The sequence below is a fragment of the Podarcis erhardii genome (genome assembly GCF_964252035.2).
Source record: "Podarcis erhardii genome assembly, chromosome: 5".
Classification (NCBI taxonomy): domain Eukaryota; kingdom Metazoa; phylum Chordata; class Lepidosauria; order Squamata; family Lacertidae; genus Podarcis; species Podarcis erhardii.
In genome coordinates this window covers 3,152,360-3,172,230 of record NC_138509.1, presented here as the reverse complement: position 1 = coordinate 3,172,230, position 19,871 = coordinate 3,152,360, and the positions used below count along the sequence as shown (strand labels likewise).

The following is a 19,871-nucleotide window of genomic DNA, read 5'->3' as shown; positions in this document are numbered from 1 at the left end:
GGTAATATTTATTTATTTAAATTTTTATCCACTTTTCAACCCAAGGCCCCAGGGCGGGTGACAGTCATTTAAAATTCTGTATTAAAAACAGTTAAAATGAATGACAGTCACAGGAATTTATTACACATGCTTATTAAGGCTCTGCCTGGAAAATAAAAAGAAGGATTGTGTGGAGGCTTAAGCAGATGCAGGCCTCCACCCCTATTTTTCTTTTCCATACAGAGCTGTGCACATTGCAGAGAGGAAGGACGTCACCCGATAACTAAGCTTCTTGTGCCAAGTCCTTGTTTAGGTGGTAAACCTGTGACTGAGCTGTACCACTTCAGACATCAACTAGGGTCTCACATGACTGAATGTTCCTTCATAATAAAAATAAATAAATCCCTGCACATAGAAAAGTAGTTTGTCAGCAGACAAGCGTCTTTCCCCTGATATCGTGTTCTCTGCATGGGGAGAATAGTTTATAGAAAGAAGCGTTCAGTCTTGTGAGCTCCCACCAGACGTCTGAGTTGCCTTCCTCAATAAGAAGCAGCCAGCCTCCTTGAAGCAGGTCAGGGTTCTTTTTCTATAATCTCCCCTTTAGCTCCATAGTTATGCCATTGTGTTTAGTATATAACATGTGTATCTGGATTTATATCATATTGGCATATTATTTAAAGGGAAGAGGAATTTAAGTTCTCCCTGAATAATCTTAAACTAGTGCTCCAAAGCAGCATGCATCTCCCCAGCATCTTATCGTAGCTTCTTGTTGCCATGCTTTTCAACTCATATCCTGACTAACAAAGCATATGGTGAGGATGCTGTAATTGCAGCATGCTCCCTCCTTGCCTGGAGTCATTTTGGCAGCAGTGTTTCAAAAGCCTTTGTGAAGGATACCATATGGTTTTCCACACTTCCATGCTGCCTGAAATCTGGCTCTTTTACAACAGACCTGCCAACTAATGTCTATTGTTCATGCCTCTGATGAAGTGGAGTTCGTCCACTTATGCCGTAATAAAATAGTTTTTAACAGGCATAAATAAATTCTCAGCAGATTGCATTATTTGGATCTTTTTCAGAGATGGTTGCACATTTAGCAACTTTCCTTCCTGGATCCATTGTGCTGGGTACTCTACCTTCGTCTTCTTCTAGTCACTTATAAGCCTTGCACCTGGGGGACATGTGAATACTCCTAAAACTCTTGGGCATATTTCCTTGTTCAGGCCATGGAGTTTAAAAAGGGTCTGACTTCCTTAGTTCCCATTCCCAAATGCAGAGAGGAAATGCAGTCCTAAGGATGAAGGGAGCGGGATTAGAAGTCTTACATTTATAGGTGGGTATATGTATTGCAATTGAATCATAGAATCATAGAATCATAGAGTTGGAAGAGACCCCAAGGGCCATCGAGTCCAACCCCCTGCCAAGCAGGAAACACCATCAGAGCACTCCTGACATATGGTTGTCAAGCCTCTGCTTAAAGACCTCCAAAGAAGGAGACTCCACCACACTCCTTGGCAGCAAATTCCACTGTCAAACAGCTCTTACTGTCAGGAAGTTCCTCCTAATGTTTAGGTGGAATCTTCTTTCTTGTAGTTTGGATCCATTGCTCCGTGTCCGCTTCTCTGGAGCAGCAGAATACAACCTTTCTCCCTCCTCTATGTGACATCCTTTTATATATTTGAACATGGCTATCATATCACCCCTTAATCTCCTCTTCTCCAGGCTAAACATGCCCAGCTCCCTTAGCCGTTCTTCATAAGGCATCATTTCCAGGCCTTTGACCATTTTGTTTGCCCTCCTCTGGACCCGTTTCAGTTTGTCAGTGTCCTTCTTGAACTGTGGTGCCCAGAACTGGACACAGTGGTGTTGTGTATTGAGTCAAAGGATTTTATATCTGTATTATTATTGTCTGTATTTGCATTAGGGTAAAGTAACTGCCTTTTGGTTCCAGAGGGTACAGCTACTATTGGTTCATTTAAGCTGCTGTATTTGGATCCTCTGTCTTATTGGTTGCCTCCAAAAGGCAGGACTGTGATTGCCTGATATTGTTCCCTCCAAAATGTATCCTTTCTAGCTAGTTCCCTGTCCCTATAAATGTAGCTCTCCCCTCCTCAGGTCCTAGTCTTGTTGCTTTAATAAAGAAGTGTTACTAGAGAACTGTCTCCAGCATATTATGTCAAGAGAGCTGAAATCACAAACCCCACGTCACAACAAGTACTCCAGGTGAGGTCTGACCAGAGCAGAATACAGTGGCACTATTACTTCCCTTGATCTAGATGCTATACTCCTATTGATGCAGCCCAGAATTGCATTGGCTTTTTTAGCTGCCGCGTCACACTGTTGGCTCATGTCAAGTTTGTGGTCAACCAAGACTCCTAGATCCTTTTCACATGTACTGCTCTCAAGCCAGGTGTCACCCATCTTGTATTTGTGCCTCTCATTTTTTTTGCCCAAGTGCAATACTTTACATTTCTCCCTGTTAAAATTCATCTTGTTTGTTTTGGCCCAGTTCTCTAATCTGTCAAGGTCGTTTTGAAGTGTGATCCTGTCCTCTGGGGTGTTAGCCACCCCTCCCAGTTTGGTGTCATCTGCAAATTTGATCAGGATGCCCTTGAGTCCATCATCCAAGTCGTTGATAAAGATGTTGAAGAAGACCGGGCCCAAGACAGAACCCTGTGGCACCCCACTAGTCACTCTTCTCCAGGATGAAGAGGAACCATTGATGAGCACCCTTTGGGTTTGGTCAGTCAGCCAGTTACAAATCCACTGAGTGGTAGCATAGTCAAGACCGCATTTTACCAGCTTCTTTACAAGAATATCATGGGGCACCTTGTGAAATGCCTTGCTGAAATCAAGGTAGGCTACATCCACTGCGTTCCCTTCATCTACCAGGCTTGTAATTCTGTCAAAAAACAAGATCAGGTTAGCAATAAAGACAGCCTACTGTGTTAAGCCGTCCCCGTCCCCGTCCCCGTCCCCATCCCCTGGTCATCCTCATGTCTCTCTGTCCCACATTTGCACTAGTCATGATTACATAAATACATTGGGGTTCTCCCTGCCCGAGCCCCAGGAGCAGGAGGACAAGACAGAATGCGCAGAAAGGTCCCATAGCACAGCAGCATTGGATGAACACATTTTGAACGTGGATAATGGATAAGACCATAAGACCATTATGTTCAGAGTCTAAAATTAACTAACCATCATTGTATATGTGTAACAAGCAAGTACCTCTGACAGAATGCAGTCTTCTATTTGATATTTATGTATCTATGGTAAAGTTGTGTTGTGTGAATTAATGCGATATTGACTGTAAAAGTGCTTCCATACCCTCCAGTCCTATACAGTGGTACCTCGGGTTACAGACACTTCAGGTTACATACGCTTCAGGTTACAGACTCCGCTAACCCAGAAATATTACCTCGGGTTAAGAACTTTGCTTCAGGATGAGAACAGAAATCACGTGGCGGCAGCGGGAGGCCCCGTTAGCTAAAATGGTACCTCAGGTTAAGAACAGTTTCAGGTTAAGAACAGACCTCCAGAACGAATTAAGATCTTAACCCGAGGCACCACTGTAAATGCATTAATTTAAAAGGCAAAAATTAATTTACATATATTTATTTATTTATTCACTCACTTATGTACAGTACTCCAAAATGGCTTGCAAGCTGACATGCAGACTGGCCTAGTCTTATTTCCAGGGTTGGGTGTGTGCTGTGATTCTGAGAGAGTACAGAAAAAGTGCACAGAAATTTGGTATTCTTTGTTATTTTTCCTTGGTTAGGTAATCCTTAATGTCATTTGTATGTATTTAATTCACTTCTCAATCCAAAGTATTAAAATACACAGGGTGTTCTTTATATATATTCTTTTCAGCTAAATCAAACGTTAATGTTTTGTCAATCCTGATAATACAAAGGAAACAAGACATAAAATTTACTTGGACATACAAAATTAAAAATAACAGATGTCTCCGAAAGCCTCAGTAACAAATGCTTTCAGAATGGTGCATGTCTGAGGAATTCTTATGGCACTTTGGATAGTCTTTTTTGTTTCTGCATGCCCCCTCCCTCCGCTTATGTGGTTATCTTTTGATAATAAGAACCAAATGTTGTCTGTGGAAGTGACTGGAAATGACAATCATGATCAGCAGGCCTGGTTCTCCACCCTCTCCTTTGAAAAGCAAATGTACAGGGCATAATTTAAATCGTTTCAAAATGTCGCAACCCTTGCATGTGCTTGCCTCTTTAATCTCTGCAGACAGAGCTGGAGAGGGAACCCCAAACAATGATTTGAAGGATTACTGGTTCCCTGTGTCTTGGCCTGAGGGGAAAGGGGGCTGCGTCAGCCATGTTCAAGGCCGAGAGACTGTGTTAATTTGTGTCATGATTTCTTACTACATTTGGACCCCAGCTTTCAGACTGATACAGGCTCACATGCAACATGTTTAATGTGATTATTAAGAATTTCCTTGTTGATGTGACGCTTATGTGGAAAGGAAATGGTTTCCAGCTTGAGGGAAAGTGACATGTGTGGAGAGGGAGGCGTGAGGGGTGGTCCAGAAATTCCAGGTTTCAGGAAGAAGAGCTGAGGGACTTAAGGGGAAGCGAAGAAGAAGAAGAAGAAGAAGAAGAAGAAGAAGAAGAAGAAGAAAGATGCATGTGTGGATCTACAACACAAGCACAATTTCTCAGGAGACTTCCTGCCAAAGTTGTGATACAATTTCCCCGAACACAGCCAACTTGACTGGCTGAAATGGAGGGCCAAAGAGCACCTCAGTCCCCTTTGGGCTGAGCGCCTCAGCGCCACCACCTGCTCAGCATCCTCATGTTCATGCGCTGCTTCTTGGTTGAACTGAAACTGCCCTGTAGGAGAGCCAGAGAAATCTGGGGGGCGGGGGAGCGCTGAAGGGAATTAGAAAGAGAGATGAATGGTTCATAGCTCTTAAAATAATAAAGTGGGAAGAGAAAGGAAGAGGATAAGAGAGGGAAGCTAGTGGTTGTTTTGCAGGGGGAATGGATTTAAAAGGAGGGATGAAATAAAGTTTGAGGGTGGAAGTTAAGTGTGAAAGAAGGCAGAGAGAAGAAATGGCAGAAGAGGAGCAAAAACAGCTTGAGAGACGTGGGGGAAGGGAAAGATATAAAATGAAAAGCTGTATTCTTTTGAGGCTCCGGAGCAGCAAATTCCCCTTAAAATGGAGAGCTGAGTCACAGGGCTTCCAGAGTGAATATATGTATTTAACTTGGAGAAAGCTGAACTGCAGAACTCCTTGCTACAAGAAAACTGCTCTGGCAAATAATTTAGCAATTTCAAAAGAGGAAATCTGATTTCCAAACTAGCTTCACTTGGCTCAGTATAGGCAGCCTGCGCAAACTAGGACTTGGTAACTTCTATTAAGAATTCTTTTTTTAATCTGTGCCTTCTGCCCCAGAGAGGAACACCAAGTCTTTTTAATGCCCCACTATGCCCCCAACATAGCAGTGCATCACTGGTGCTGGGGAAGAATGAAAAAGAAGGCCCAAGCATTTGTTTGCTACAAGGGGGGGGGGGACGGACCCTGAAAGGATTCCCTTAAGCCCAGTGGTGGGGGTCCCAGGAAGGGCTCTGGGCCCAGACCCTTCCCCAAAGATGGAACGTGCTCCTGCGGGGCCTTCTAGCCAGGCCTCCCTAAATGGTAGGTTATCATATCATAAATTACATATTTTAACATTAAACTACTTATTTTTAAGCCTCTCTCCTCACGTGTTCCCAATTATAGACTGTTCTGCTTTTCATATATTTACAGCAGCATTTATTAAGTCTTTTTTCCTCCAAAAAACTTATGGGAAATGTATTAACAGAAGAAATCCAACTGCTATATTAGGTTTTAAGTTGGTGTCAATAATTCATAGTGTAACAGCTAAAAAGCAGATCTTTTCTTCATGTGAAGTATTTTAAAAGCCTATTTATAGGGTGATTGAACTCAAGTCTATTTTTTAAAATGCTGCTTTTCAAAGCAAATTATTAAATTGTGGATGTATACAAAATGACATTAATATTCTTATTTCAAGGATCATATGTCCATTAAATAGAGGGAGATTGGGCAGCTACCCCATTGCCCTGGCACTCTCTCAGAATGAACGCTCAGTTTTCCAGAAACAGGAGGCTGAGGCTGAGATACTGCTCTTCCCAGCCTCCTACCCAGCTTGGCACGGCCTTGGATTTGGTAGTTCCACCTCTTTGAAGTGCCCTGCAATTCTACATACAATTTGCATACAAATTAAGCCTTAGTTCTGATTTAAATACATACTTATTTTGGATGATGCATGCACACATCACAGTAGGCACCATCTTAGAAGAGATGGTGTTGTTGTGCGATGAGAGAGAATGCATCTTTCAAGACGTTTTGTTTTGAACTAAAAATTATATTTTTTAATTTTTTTAAAATATAAATACTCAGTAATTAATCAGCAGCTCCTTTTCTGTTGATCAATTTTTAAATCAAATTTTCTTTATATATTTTTTTCCTATGGTTTTCAAACTTTGTTCTTTATCATTAGCTCTTTCTACATTTATGTTCTGTGACAGATGGAAGATGAAAGGCCCTCCGTGAGAGGCAGGGTAGAGAGGATCTCCCAGGGTGGGAGGCTGGGGGGAGAGGGAGAAGCCCCCAGGCGAGAGCTGGGATGGCTTACTTCCCTTTGTGTGGACTAAGAGTAAAGATAGAGAGGGCTTTGTATTTCCTCCAATTATTCCTTCCTTCCTTCCTTCTTCTCTTCTCTTCTCATTCCTCATTTTCTTTTCTTTTTATGCTTTTACTCCCCCCCACCTGTTTTACTTTTATTGTATTCTAAAACTTTTAATAAAAATTGATTATAAAAATATCAATCAGTATAGTAGATTTATCAACCTAATAAGAATATTTCCTGGCTGCCTATATAAGTAAAAAATAAAGAACCCCTGGATGGTTAAGTCCAGTCAAACTTGACTATGGGGTGCGGTGCTCATCTCGCTTTCAGGCCAAGGGAGCCGGCGTTTGTCTGCAGACAGCTTTCTGGGTCATGTGGCCAGCAGGACTAAACCGCTTCTGGTGCAGCAGGACACTGTGAAAGAAGCCAGAGTGCACAGAAACGCCATCTACCTTCCTACCACAGTGTTACCTATTTATCTACTTGCACTTTGTGCTTTCAAATTGCTAGGTTGGCAGGACCTGGGACAGAGCAACAGGAGCTCACCCCGTCACACACATTTGAACTGGCAACCTTATAGTCTGCAAGTCCGAGAGGCTCGGTGGTTTAGACCACAGCGCCACCTGCGTCCCGTTGGCTGCCTGTATGTCCCTGTATTAGCTGAACTGGACCTGTACAAATGGGAAACCAGTGTGTTTGCTGAAAAATAAGAAGGGTAGAAGTTGCAATCATTTGCGGATTACAGTGGTACCTCGGGTTACGAAGCGTTTGTAACTCGAGGTACCACTGTACTGTCTCAGGCCAGTCCCCTGTAGATAAGTCTTGCACTGGATTTTATTATATTTTTTAGTTCTATCCAGAGCAATCTTATTTTTATTGTTAGCACTCAGGTGCCTGTAACCAGAATGGAATAAGACTAAATATAAACAAAAGTGATCAGTGACCAGAAGTATGAGGCTACCAGCTCCCCGGTGGTAGGTTTATCTGGGAAATTATTCACTGCAAATTCCTTACACAGATACTTACTGGAAATGTCTCCTGACTCCCACCTCAAACAATTGCACTCCATATTTCCTGTAGTGTATAAGCTGCCAGTTATGAGATAAATCAGCCAATCAAACGTGGATGGAAGGAAAAATGGTTTTAATCATACACTTGAAAAAGTGTAGTCTCCCTTTATGGTTGTCAAATCTCAATAGCATCAGACCCTGGTACTCAAAGTGAAGGCATCTGGGTAACAGGAGGTGGTTGCCGGCAGATGGTGGGCTGTGGGTTGGAGCCTAGGGACAGCTGGAAGAGACCCGGGACCCACCTGCAGATCAGTGGTCAGAGCCTGGCTATGCTTGGTGGCTTAGCAGAAGAACCAAACCAAGCAGAACTGTCTGACTTTGCGTTCTGGCACATCGCCCCAAGGTTTTACACTTCATTTTTTAGACCTGCAAAAGAAGGCCTAAGCTATAAAACTGTGTGCTACATGCAGTAGTAATCAATAAAATCATTTCAAAACATTTTCTTTCACAACACATGCAAAAAGTTATTAGAAGCTCCTTATGAAGAGAGCTTTCATGCAAACATTGCAATATATAGCACATACTCTAAGTTGCACATGAAGCAAAGGTGCTAATATTGGAAGCAAACAGAGTAAAGGCAACAGGGAACAAATTTCCATTATGTCACCATCCTGACTGCAGGTTTGTTTTAGTTTTGCTCTGCGACAGTTCAATTTTACCTCCAAATAGTTTGGCTTCCGATAAAGCCAGCAGCAGCCTGGGGGACAGATGCTCTGTGGAGATTTGGGTTGAGATGGAAAGGAGCAGATTTGTTTTGCTCCTTAGTTAAAAAAACCCAAATACTCACTTTTGTACTATTTTTATTTGTGAAGTGTGGCACCAGACAAACGAACTCCCAAGACTTGGGTTTGCTTGGACTGGAAATGTCAGAGGTTTGGCTTGCTTCTCAGGATTTCCAGGGCAAGGCGTTAAATTTCAGGATGCGCAGAGGACTATTTTCAGAAGTTTAATTTGCAGACTATCCTAAAAGTTAGCCTCCTTCCCTTTTCTCGTCATATTGTTCCAGTCTCACTTGCCTTTTCTCTTAGAGGAAATTGAGACAGGTGCCAATAAAGTCTAATAAATATATTTTGAAAACTTATGAGAAGGAGGGCAAGAATCCTGTTCTGAAGACAGCAAGTCGTCAAGAGATGACTGGCTCCATTCGTTTTGTCTGGCATTGCCCTTGAGTTTTCAAGCTCTGCTCCTTGAGCCTCAGGAACCTGGCATTGAGGAAATATGCAAATGTGTATGCAGATATGCCAATGCATGTGTGCATCATCCAAGCTGCCCAAAAAGGCACAGTGGCCAGGGTAACGGGGGCGGGTGGGCTGGAGCCTACACCATGAGAAGGAGGGCAGACAAGTGAAACAGCTAGCTTAGCACCTCCTTCCTTGGTCCTCACTACTGCTACCAAGTGGGTATCTCTGTATTTCCTTTCTGCCTCCACTAAACAACCCTTTAACCCAGGGGTAGGCAACCTAAGGCCCGTGGGCCAGATGCGGCCCGATTGCCTTCTAAATCTGGCCCATGGACGGTCTGGGAATCAGCGTGTTTTTACATGAGTAGAATGTGTGCTTTTATTTAAAATACATCTCTGGGTTATTTGTGGGGCATATGAATTTATTAATCCCCCCCAAAAAAATAGTCCGGCCCACCACATAGTCTGAGGGACTGTGGACTGGCCCATGGCTGAAAAAGGTTGCTGACCCCTGCTTTAACCTTTGGAACTGATTTCCTGTCCCAGGCAACTCTCTATGCTGTGCAATGTGGTAAGCCAGTGCCAGATTTAGAAGGCACCAAGCCGAGGCGGCGCAATATTCAGAAGATCCATACTTGTGAAGATCTATTTGGGGGCGCCTTGCGCAAGGTGTCATTTTACAAAAAATGACCAGATTCCACTCCTGTGATAATGAAATAATAATAGGGGGGAAACAATAGAAGGCAGTTATCAGTTGCTAACAGCACCCATATTAATTGCCTTGTCCATGGACCAGCAGAGGCAGGTGGTCCCCTCCAGGCATTGCTTGGAATCAGCCCACAGCTGGACACAGAATGCTGGACGAGATGGGCATTGGTCTGATCAGATGGCAGTTCATAGAGCCTTAACAAACCATCCAGATGGGCAGGGTATAAGTAATGATGATAATAATAACATCTTAGAGTTCCAACTAAACCATTAAACGAATTAACTACAATACTTTGGGGCTCACTGGTTGAAGATTAAATGTGGATGTAGAACAGTCCAGTTTTGTAAGTCATGGCCTGCTGGTCACTTGGGATGATTACTAGAGTTCTGTGTAAATGGGAAGCCCAGGACACTCTTGGAGGAATGGGGAGGGGGTAACCTGCGTGCCTAGGAAGCAGCTCCTCTCTTCAAATAGGACTGAGCACTATCTGCTCTTATTGAAATAACATTTGACCCTCAGTTAAGCTAATCCCCACACAAACAGCGCAGCCGGGGGGAGACTGACGGGCTCCGGGCAGATCCTCCTTTTGACCAAAGATCACTCTGCATCTTGTTTGGATAAGATAAAAATGAGATACCCTTTAAGCGAGTGTGCTGTAATTGGAGAATTTTTGCCTCCTTTGCCTCCTTTTTTCAGCTCCAGATTTTCTCTCCGTCATTAAGACATATACATTCAGGACAATCTGTAGGAAGAACGGAGACTTTTAAACTTTCCACTGAGCGGCCAGGAAGCGGCCTTGACTTTTTCCGACATCCCACTTTTTTGTGTATGTGGGATTTTGCTTGCGCTGAAGGTATTTCGAGAATTCCCTTTCTGTTTGGAGGAGGAAACCTGAACCAAACAGTCTTGGCCACGAGGTTGTTTCCCCAGGTTCCTAAGTTGGTTGAGAGAGAGAGAGAGAGAGAGAGAGACTCTGTACTAAGAAGAAAACCGGGGGGGGGGGGGGGGAGAAGGACCACCCCGGGATCCAGCCGAGGACTTTTCAAAGCCCCGCCTCCCGGCTATGTTTCGCCTTAAAGGTCCGCAAGCGGGATAATTGAAAGGCAGGCAGGAAGGCGGCAAATTAACGCCTCACACAGTTACTTTGTAGCGGGGAATCCTCGCAGCTTCCTTCCTTCTCGACCCGCCCTGAGTGGCCGAGGTAGGAGCAAGAAAGGCAACTCCGACTCCAACCGAGAGAGGGCCAGGGAGGGAGGGAGGGAGGGAGGGAGCCAGAGTGAAGCCCCTGCCTGCGGTTGCTGCGCTCTCCTTCCCGGGACTTTTCCTGATGGAGAATCTGCGCAGGATCCGGCTTCTCCTCTTTCTGGCTTCGGTGCCTTTGTGCGGCGCGCAAGGTAAGCAAGCAGCTGCAATGCTGCAAAATGTTTGAATTGCAGGGGGAGGAGGACGAGGAGGAGGAGAAGACCGGCTGGGAAAGCCAAGATTTGACCCGGGGCAAAAGAGTCTGCTCTCGTGGAAAGTGTGTGTGTGGGGTGTGTGTGTGTGTGTGTGTGTGTGTGTGTGTTTTGGGGGTGTCTTCTAATCTTTGAAGCCCCTCGAGCTGGCGTGCAGGTTACTAGTTTCTTGCAACTAAACCAAAGCGCCCTAGTCTGCCCGATTCTGAGTGTAGTTGATTTCGACGAGACTGAAGTTATTTTTCCTTGAGGTTATTTTACGATACCCAATACTTGGAAAATTCGGCATTCAGAAACATTTTCAAGAAAGGAGAAAGGAGGAGAGAAATTCATTTCGGAAGCCAGCTCTTGCTCACTTATGTGGTGCCGCTTACTTCCGAGTAAATATGCATATCGATAATCGATAAATCTGTAAGGTGCAACATTATTTATAACTTAAGCATAAGAGATGCTTTTTGCCTTTGCCTTTCTGGTCATCCATGCTCCGAGTGTGGATGTGAGCAGGGCTTTTTTCAAGCCGGAACTCTCTGGAACTCAGGTCCTGCCCCCTCAGGTGGGCGCCATTGCCATTCTAAGAGAACCAGGGGGGCATTCAGGGTGAGCTCTGGCACCTCTTCTGCTAGAAAAATAGCACTGGGTGTGACCCTAGTGTAAACCAGGCATTCCTCATAAATGCCCTGTTAAACAGATGCCCAGTTTACACCATGGTGCGCATTCAGTGTTCTCTGTGTGGTGGAAGAAGGAAGAGTATGGCCTTGTTAAATGCACGAAGGTTTAGGTGTTGATCTGTATGCTCCGCCTTGGGGAAACCTGTGGCCCTCCAGATGCCCCTGTCACCCCAGTCATTCGCCCTGCTGGCTGAGGAGAGTTGGAGTCCAGCAACATCTGAGGAGCCATAGGTTCTCAACCCCTTCTGATGCGTAAGGGGGGAAGCATTTTTCTGGAGGAAACTGTGATTCCGTTAAGATTAAGAACACAAGTAGATTCTCAAGGGGGCTTGCAGCAGGTTATAATAACTCAGAAAAAACCCCTCCACATGTACATGTGGCACACACGTGGCCCAGCACCCAAATTCTTCTGGCTGATGTTTGTGGCTAGAGAATGTCTCCCTATCAGTGGCGTAGCGTGGGTTGTCAGCACCCGGGGCAAGGCAAGTAATTTGCGCCCCCTAACCCTACCCCTACCCCTAACCCCCAGATGTTGCGCCCGGTGCGGCCGGCCCCCCCTGCACCCCCCACGCTACGCCACTGCTCCCTATGGATTCCCTCTGCATTCCCAGAGCTATGGGCAGGTGGAGCTGTGTGCTCTGTCTGACAGGGCTGGGGAGGCAAAGTTCCTCGCAGCTGCTCTCCCCTGGCTGATGGCTGGAAACAGGCTGGTCTCCCCTTTGCCAGGATGTTCTTAGGCCTGGGCTGCCAGCCTACCAGGGGCTCTTGAGCCACTGTTGGATCATTAGAATATTTTAATTTAATGAGATTAAAATGACCCTTTATTAGGACCAACCCCCAAAAAATTCTGGTGTGGGGTGTAAGCTTCCAAGTTCACCAGGTCGATATTCAAGTTAGATGTTGCCATAGTGTCTGCACATAGGAGAGGAAATGTGGGTTGGCCACTTTGGCCAGGCGTACTACTGGTGTGCAATCCTCAGTGTGGACCCAAATGCCACCCCTGAGCCAGACTAGGATAATAGAACTGTAGAGTCGGAAGGGACCCTGAGGGTCATCTAGTCCAACCCCCTGCACTACACTGCAGTGTGTAGTGTAGTTGGGTATTAGAGTTGGCCTCTGGGAGGTCTACATTCACATTTGTGGTCTTGGGCAATCAGTCTAATCCACAGAGGGGTTGTGAAAATAACCTAGGAAGGACCCAGGTAAGATTAATGCTACTTACTGTTTATGTTGTCATGCACCTGAAAGGTTCAAATAAGATTCTTCCTCAGTAACCCTTACTCTTGTGAGGTGGGCCAGCACTATTTCCCCCGTGTTTCCAGTGCAGTGGTTGAGAGATAGCAAAGTCACCTTGCAAGTTCATGACCGAGATGACATTTCAACTTAAGACTTTCAGGTCACAGAGCCACATTGCTAACTAATGACTAGATATCTAGCAGTTCGAAAGCAGACCAGCGTGAGCAGAAAAATAAGTAGCACTGTGGCAGGAAGGTAGATGGCATTTCCATGCACTCTGGCTTCTGTCACGGTGTCCTGTTGCACCAGAAGCAGTTTAGTCATGCTGGCCACATGACCCAGAAAGCTGTCTGCAGACAAGTGCCTGCTCCCTTGGCCTGAAAGCGGAGATGAGGGCCACACCCCATATTCAAAGCATTTACAAAGCACCTTTGTTGTTTGAGGAATTCCAAAGTTATCATCTTGTTCCGACAACCCTGGCAGATAGATTAATAATTCCAACTTTACAAGCGGACCCCTGAGACTGATCATGAGGGTTTCAGTCCAGAGTGAATCATCCAGTGCACAATACTGTAAACTGGTTCATCTGGGTACGTAAAACAGCCAGCTTAGTAATATAGCCAAGTAACCATCTGGAAATGTGTGCAATGGGGTTAATGGGTGAGCTTATGGTTTGTAACAGGAAAAAGATCACCACAACCTTGTGCAGTTGTGTTTTTGGAGGCTATGATTTGTTCCTGCTTTGGGTTGGAGCTCATAAAGGCCTTTCCCATCCTGCCAGTCTAAACATTTTTAGACCTTGTCTCTCTTCCAGCTCTACAAGTCTGTGATTCTCTAGATATAGATCTCCATACATATAGTACTCTGAAGGAGAAAAGGAACTGTCTCAACAGGGTGTGCCCACCCACCCCTAAATTCTGTGCCAACACAACATTTGAAGGGGCAGCTGATGGGTAGACTCTCCATGCAATTGGGAACCCTGAGGGCTATAGGTGTACATTTGTATGACTGTAGGCTTTCATTCCAGGCATTGCGCTGAGTGCATAGCTGTTGAGGCTGGTCCAGTGGGTGTTGCCTGCTTCCCCTTCCATGCACTTGCTCCCTTTGTGTGCTGGTGAGGTGAAGTGTGGGGGCAGGATGAGTAAATGGCGCTACTGCAATCCCAGGTTTTCTTCTCCGCTGGTACTGTCAAATGGCATAGTCCATTAGGGCATATCGTTTTAGGGGGTAGGAGATCAGGGTGACCTGATCTCCTCCCACCTGGTCTCTCAGAACCAGAAGGGGTATGAAGAGGGTGAAGCAAAAACAATCAAGGCGACAAAGTCTCAGGTTGCCTGGGAAGGACCTGGGGGAGGAGAAGACTTAGGGAACTATGGGAAGGTGGGACCTTCAGTCCCCACAACGGCTCATAGGGGCACAATCTACCGGGATGAGTTGCTGTGCTCACTAGGCCTCGCCTCCTGAGTTGACCATGTTTCTTTGAATAAACTTGTGATTTATTGCCAGCGGCGTAGCGTGGGTTGTCAGCACCCGGGGCAAGGCAAGTAATTTGCGCCCCCTAACCTGGGGCAAGGCAAGTAATTTGCGCCCATAACCCCTAACCTGCCGCCGCTGCCAGCTTCTTCTTGCTGCTGCCTGGGCTGGTCGGGTGTGGTTCTCTCCCGCGCTCAGCGCTGCGCTGGGCAGCCACTGCACTGTCCCTCCCCCAGATAGTCCCTCCCTCGCTCTCTCCCCGCTCCGCACCACACCGCACGCCTGGCACCCTCCCCCTCCACAGTGGGCGGCGACCCGGCAGCTCGGATCGGATTCGCACAGCCAGCACTGCAGTGAGAGAGAGTGAGTGAGCCAGGTAGGGGCAGAGAGCTGCGAGTGCGAGTGCGCCCCCCCAAATGTTGCACCTGGTGTGGCTGGCCCCCCCTGCACCCCCACGCTACGCCACTGTTTATTGCCAACCTGCTCCTGACATTCAGCATGAAATAGATGTGTTATCTGCATGCTTGCTCTCTGTTTGGTGCACTCAATATGGCAGTAGATGCTTGGGTTGCTGTATTTTGAAGACACATTTGCCGACTTCTTTTAACTATGGATCACTATGATGACTCTCATTTTACATATCCATGAAAAAGAGGATGTGTCCTGGAAAAAGAGGACATATGGCAACCCTACTAGATGCAAGATTGCATCATCCACTATTGGGGGTCATTGCAACCACAAATTTTATCTGGCTATACATGCTGGCTCAAGTATGTGAATGGCGGTAGCATGAGAAAGGCCCCCAGTTTGTTTGATATATATTTATAATATATGGGGCTTTGTTGGATATGTATACAGTGGTACCTCGGTTTAAGAACAGTCCTGTTTACAAATGATTCAGTTTATGAACTCCTCAAAACTGGAAGTAGTGTCCTGGTTTGTGAACTTTACCTCAGTCTAAGAACGGAATCAGAACGGTGGAAGGGCACCGGCGGCGGGAGGCCTCATTAGGGAAAGTGTGTCTCGGTTTAAGAACGGTTTCGGTTTAAGAATGGATTTCCGGAACGGATTAAGTTTGTAAACCGAGGTGCCACTGATTATGATAAGGGGCTAATTCTTCTGCAGTATTAGTGTCTGCTTTTTTCTTAAGGCTAGACTTTTCTCTCAGCCAAGATTGTAAATTCAGGTCATCTGATCAGTTTCAACGTTTTACACACAACAAAAACTGTCAAGGGCAGCTTGACATAAGATTTGCACCAGAATATTCATAATTTTGGAATGGTATGAAAGAAGGAAGACGGCTGTTGTAATGCCTACTGACTGACACCTTTGGAGTTACTTGAAGCTCTAATCCAGGCATGTCCAAAGTCTGTTTTGGGGGCCTAATCCAGCCCGCCAATCGGTTTAATCTGTTAAAATCCTAAAAACAACTGTCAACAACTTTGGTTGGCCCTCATGGCCCTTCACTTCATCAAATCTGGCCCTCTTTGAAAAAAGTTTGGACACCACTGTGTCTAATCCAATGTCATTGAAATTCTTTCAGCTGGAGTTTTGGCCAGCCTAGACAGTGATTTGAACCAGTTGCAAGACTGCAATAATTTTTAAAAAATAACAATTAGAGTGACTCGTTTATTAGTTCTAATGTTCCTGCTGCGTAGTGAACTTTTGTGCATGAAATATTAAGTATGTCTGTAATCCTGTTGCTCATTAACTGTGTTTATTTTGCTAGACCTGGCCATTGTCCACAAATAATCTGAAGTCCAAATAACTAAGGTTGCAATGTGCGCACAGTTAGGCTGCCTAAATGTCACAGTGTTCAGGATTGCAGTCTGTTCAGTTTAGTTCTTTTTGGTATTCTTTTTCCTTTTGATGTATTTGTCAGCTGTATAGTTAATTTCTTTTTCTTTGTAATTTTAAATTCCTTAATTTCCCACATGTGTTCTGTCTTTTCACTTCTGCATTTTTCATTTAAAAATAGTTTTTAATTCATCTTGATTTCATGAGATTTTACTGTTGTGTTAGGGTGCTTCTTCCACATCCTTCCTCCAACTGGATTATTTCAATCTAAGAGCAGAAATAGCATTTTTATGATTATATCTCAGATATACAGTTGAAAGCATTTTAAAAGAGGATCACTGAGACATTTTTCTTCATTCATTAGGTCACTTAAGAAAGCTGGTTGGCAGTAGGTTCAGGTTTGGCTCCCTGGTATACTCCAGAGTTTAGGGCAAGGAAACAAGCTGGGAGACAACTTAAATGCAAGTGGGAGAAAGGTCTGGCTGAATGCAACCGAACACTGGCGAGGGCTCAGCATCGAACCTTCGTAGTGTCAGTGAAGGCAGCAAAGGTGGCATACTTTGCTGCCTCCATTGCACCCTCATTATGTCATCCGGCGGAGGAAGGGGGGGTGCGGTGGCTGTGGCCCGCCCTGGGCATCACCCCTGGGGGGGTGACATCGCAGCTCCGCCCCCCTGGGACGCTTGCCACTTGCCCCGCCCCTGGGTGCACAGCATGTGTGCCACTCTGGGTGCCAGAGCAGCTAGCTCCGCCTCTGCAGGGAGGGTGGACAGATGATTCCTCAATGTCATAGAATCATAGAATCATAGAGTTGGAAGAGACCACAAGGGCCATCGAGTCCAACCCCCTGCCAAGCAGGAAACACCATCAGAGCACTCCTGACATATGGTCATCAAGCCTCTGCTTAAAGACCTCCAAAAAAGAAGACTCCACCACACTCCTTGGCAGCAAATTCCACTGTCGAACAGCTCTTACTATCAGAAAGTTCTTCCTAATGTTTAGGTGGAATCTTCTTTCTTGTAGTTTGGAACCATTGCTCCGTGTCCGCTTCTCTGGAGCAGCAGAAAACAACCTTTCTCCCTCCTCTATGTGACATCCTTTTATATATTTGAACATGGCTATCATATCACCCCTTAACCTCCTCTTCTCCAGGCTAAACATGCCCAGCTCCCTTAGCCGTTCCTCATAAGGCATCGTTTCCAGGCCTTTGACCATTTTGGTTGCCCTCCTCTGGACACGTTCCAGTTTGTCAGTGTCCTTCTTGAACTGTGGTGCCCAGAACTGGACACAGTACTCCAGGTGAGGTCTGACCAGAGCAGAATACAGTGGCACTATTACTTCCCTTGATCTAGATGCTATACTCCTATTGATGCAGCCCAGAATTGCATTGGCTTTTTTAGCTGCCGCGGCACACTGTTGGCTCATGTCAAGTTTGCGGTCAACCAAGACTCCTAGATCCTTTTCACATGTACTGCTCTCAAGCCAGGTGTCACCCATCTTGTATTTGTGCCTCTCATTTTTTTTGCCCAAGTGCAATACTTTACATTTCTCCCTGTTAAAAGTCATCTTGTTTGTTTTGGCCCAGTTCTCTAATCTGTCAAGGTCGTTTTGAAGTGTGATCCTGTCCTCTGGGGTGTTAGCCAGCCCTCCCAGTTTAGTGTCATCTGCAAATTTGATCAGGATGCCCTTGAGTCCATCATCCAAGTCGTTGATAAAGATGTTGAATAAGACCGGGCCCAAGACAGAACCCTGTGGCACCCCACTAGTCACTCTTCTCCAGGATGAAGAGGAACCATTGATGAGCACCCTTTGGGTCATTTCCTGAGTGCTTCTAAAACACACTTGTTTTTTCTTTCTGCAGAAACTTCAGTGGAGAGCTGCTGCTCACATGGATATGAATGGGCAAGTCAAAAGAGAGACTGTAGTTCTCTGCCATCACATCCTGATTCCAAAGAATGCAGGTATTCTTCAAAGCAGCTTGCTTGCTTGTTGTTATAGCAACAGATAGACTACTCCTCTGGGATAAAGCATTGGCCTCGAAAGCCCAGTGTCCTAAGTTTTCTCTTCACTGCTACTGTAGGGTCCCATTTCAGACACTGACCTGGAATTTCTTCCCATGATAGTAGTTTTTAGTGGAAAAATAGGGGCCTCCTGCCCAATCTATAAACAGCACTCTGAAAGAACCTTTTTGGGGAAAATATTTGTTGTCTTGCTTTTCAGATTTGTAATTGTAGATGTCCTGGCTTGATTTCTTTTTAAGAATGGAAAGAATGTGTTTTGCAATCCTGTCTGCTAGTACTTGGTGAATTTTTGCATTTATATTGGCATTGAATACGGCCTCCTACACAAAGTGGTTGACAGATAAAACTTAACTTGATTTGAAGTTGCTTGAATAACAATAAAAATGTAAAAAGTTGAAACATACACAGGGGTCAGGAAAAGGGGAAATCCTGTTGAGAAATCAAATTGAGGAATGCAGCCTAGCTCCTCTTGGTGCCTCAAGTCACATGGCCCTGGCACCATAGGGATGGCACTGCAGTATTTTGTCCCCCTGGTGGGTAGTCATACTTCGTTCAATATTATTATTACTTGAACTGTGTTTTATATTTTAAATATTTTTTTTTTTACTTTTTTAGGTCACTTTGTACATAGTCAACATGGTGTATAACTGTTTTAACTGTGTGATCTTGGGGCTGCATGGACCCTCATTTCCAGGATCTTTCAGCCTAAAAATCACTCAAACCCAGTTGCTGTGCCTTTGGGCTCTGCATTCAAGGCTCCATGTCACTTGTGTATTTTGATGTAATGTGTAGGGAGTTCACTCCACTCCACTCCACATATGAGATTGCCACCAGCACACGGGTTTCGCCTGGGCCTAGGTTATTACAACTGCTACTCCTTTAACGTCACATAATGGGCATGTTTGTTGCCAGAGCCGTCGCTGGGTGATCTTGCGCCCCTGGCAGAACTGTCCCGATTGCGCCCCATAGCCATGGACAAATTAGCTCTTCTTTCCGCCTCTCCTCCAACCCCCCCATTCAATTCACCCTTTATTTAAAACCATTTCTTATGAGGCAATAATCAATATTTATATTTATGGACATATTTTAAAGCCAATTTTGCCCCCCCCCAATTGCCTGTGCCCCTGGCAGGGGCCCACCTCACCATCCCCTAGCCGAGGTGGTATATTTGTGACTTGACTGTACCACTTGTACAAATTGAAGCTGAGGTCCACTAAGAATGAGTGTTCCTCTGTGCAACCCCCCCCCCATTAAAATCCCTCTGGGGATGAAAAACTGGCACGTCAGAGAGAAACTTGAGCTAGAATAGGTTTACTGCCTTACACAGAATTAGGCTGATATTGCTTACATGTACCCTGTAAACACCCTGTTCAAATTGATTTCCATAAATGAGTTTGTTGAAAAGAGCAGCAGGTCTCTCCTTTTGTATTTAATGTTGAAATGCTAAATACCAACTTAGCAAGTTCCTTATTTAACCACAATGTTCTCTGGAAAATGATGGAAATGAGAAGGTGAGGGACTCCCCTCCCAATCACTTGAAACTAGATTGGTGCTAGAGGAATTTTCCCCCTTAAGTTATAGCCTGCACTTTGAATGGTTTTTATGGAAATGAATGAAAG

At 45.1% G+C, this 19,871-nt stretch overlaps 1 protein-coding gene across 2 annotated transcripts in view; it reads left to right on the top strand.

Annotated features, from left to right (window-relative positions):
* Positions 1-10,930: 10,930 nt before the first annotated feature.
* Positions 10,931-19,871, top strand: part of FBLN1 (fibulin 1) — a gene marked incomplete at both ends in the record, with an annotated part of 57,149 nt that continues 48,208 nt past the window's right edge. For both annotated transcript variants that reach the window (XM_081861356.1, XM_081861357.1), the window contains 2 exons: positions 10,931-10,997; positions 18,093-18,192. In XM_081861356.1, the coding sequence (XP_081717482.1) occupies positions 10,931-10,997; positions 18,093-18,192 (167 nt within the window). The remainder of the gene's footprint in view (positions 10,998-18,092; positions 18,193-19,871) is intronic.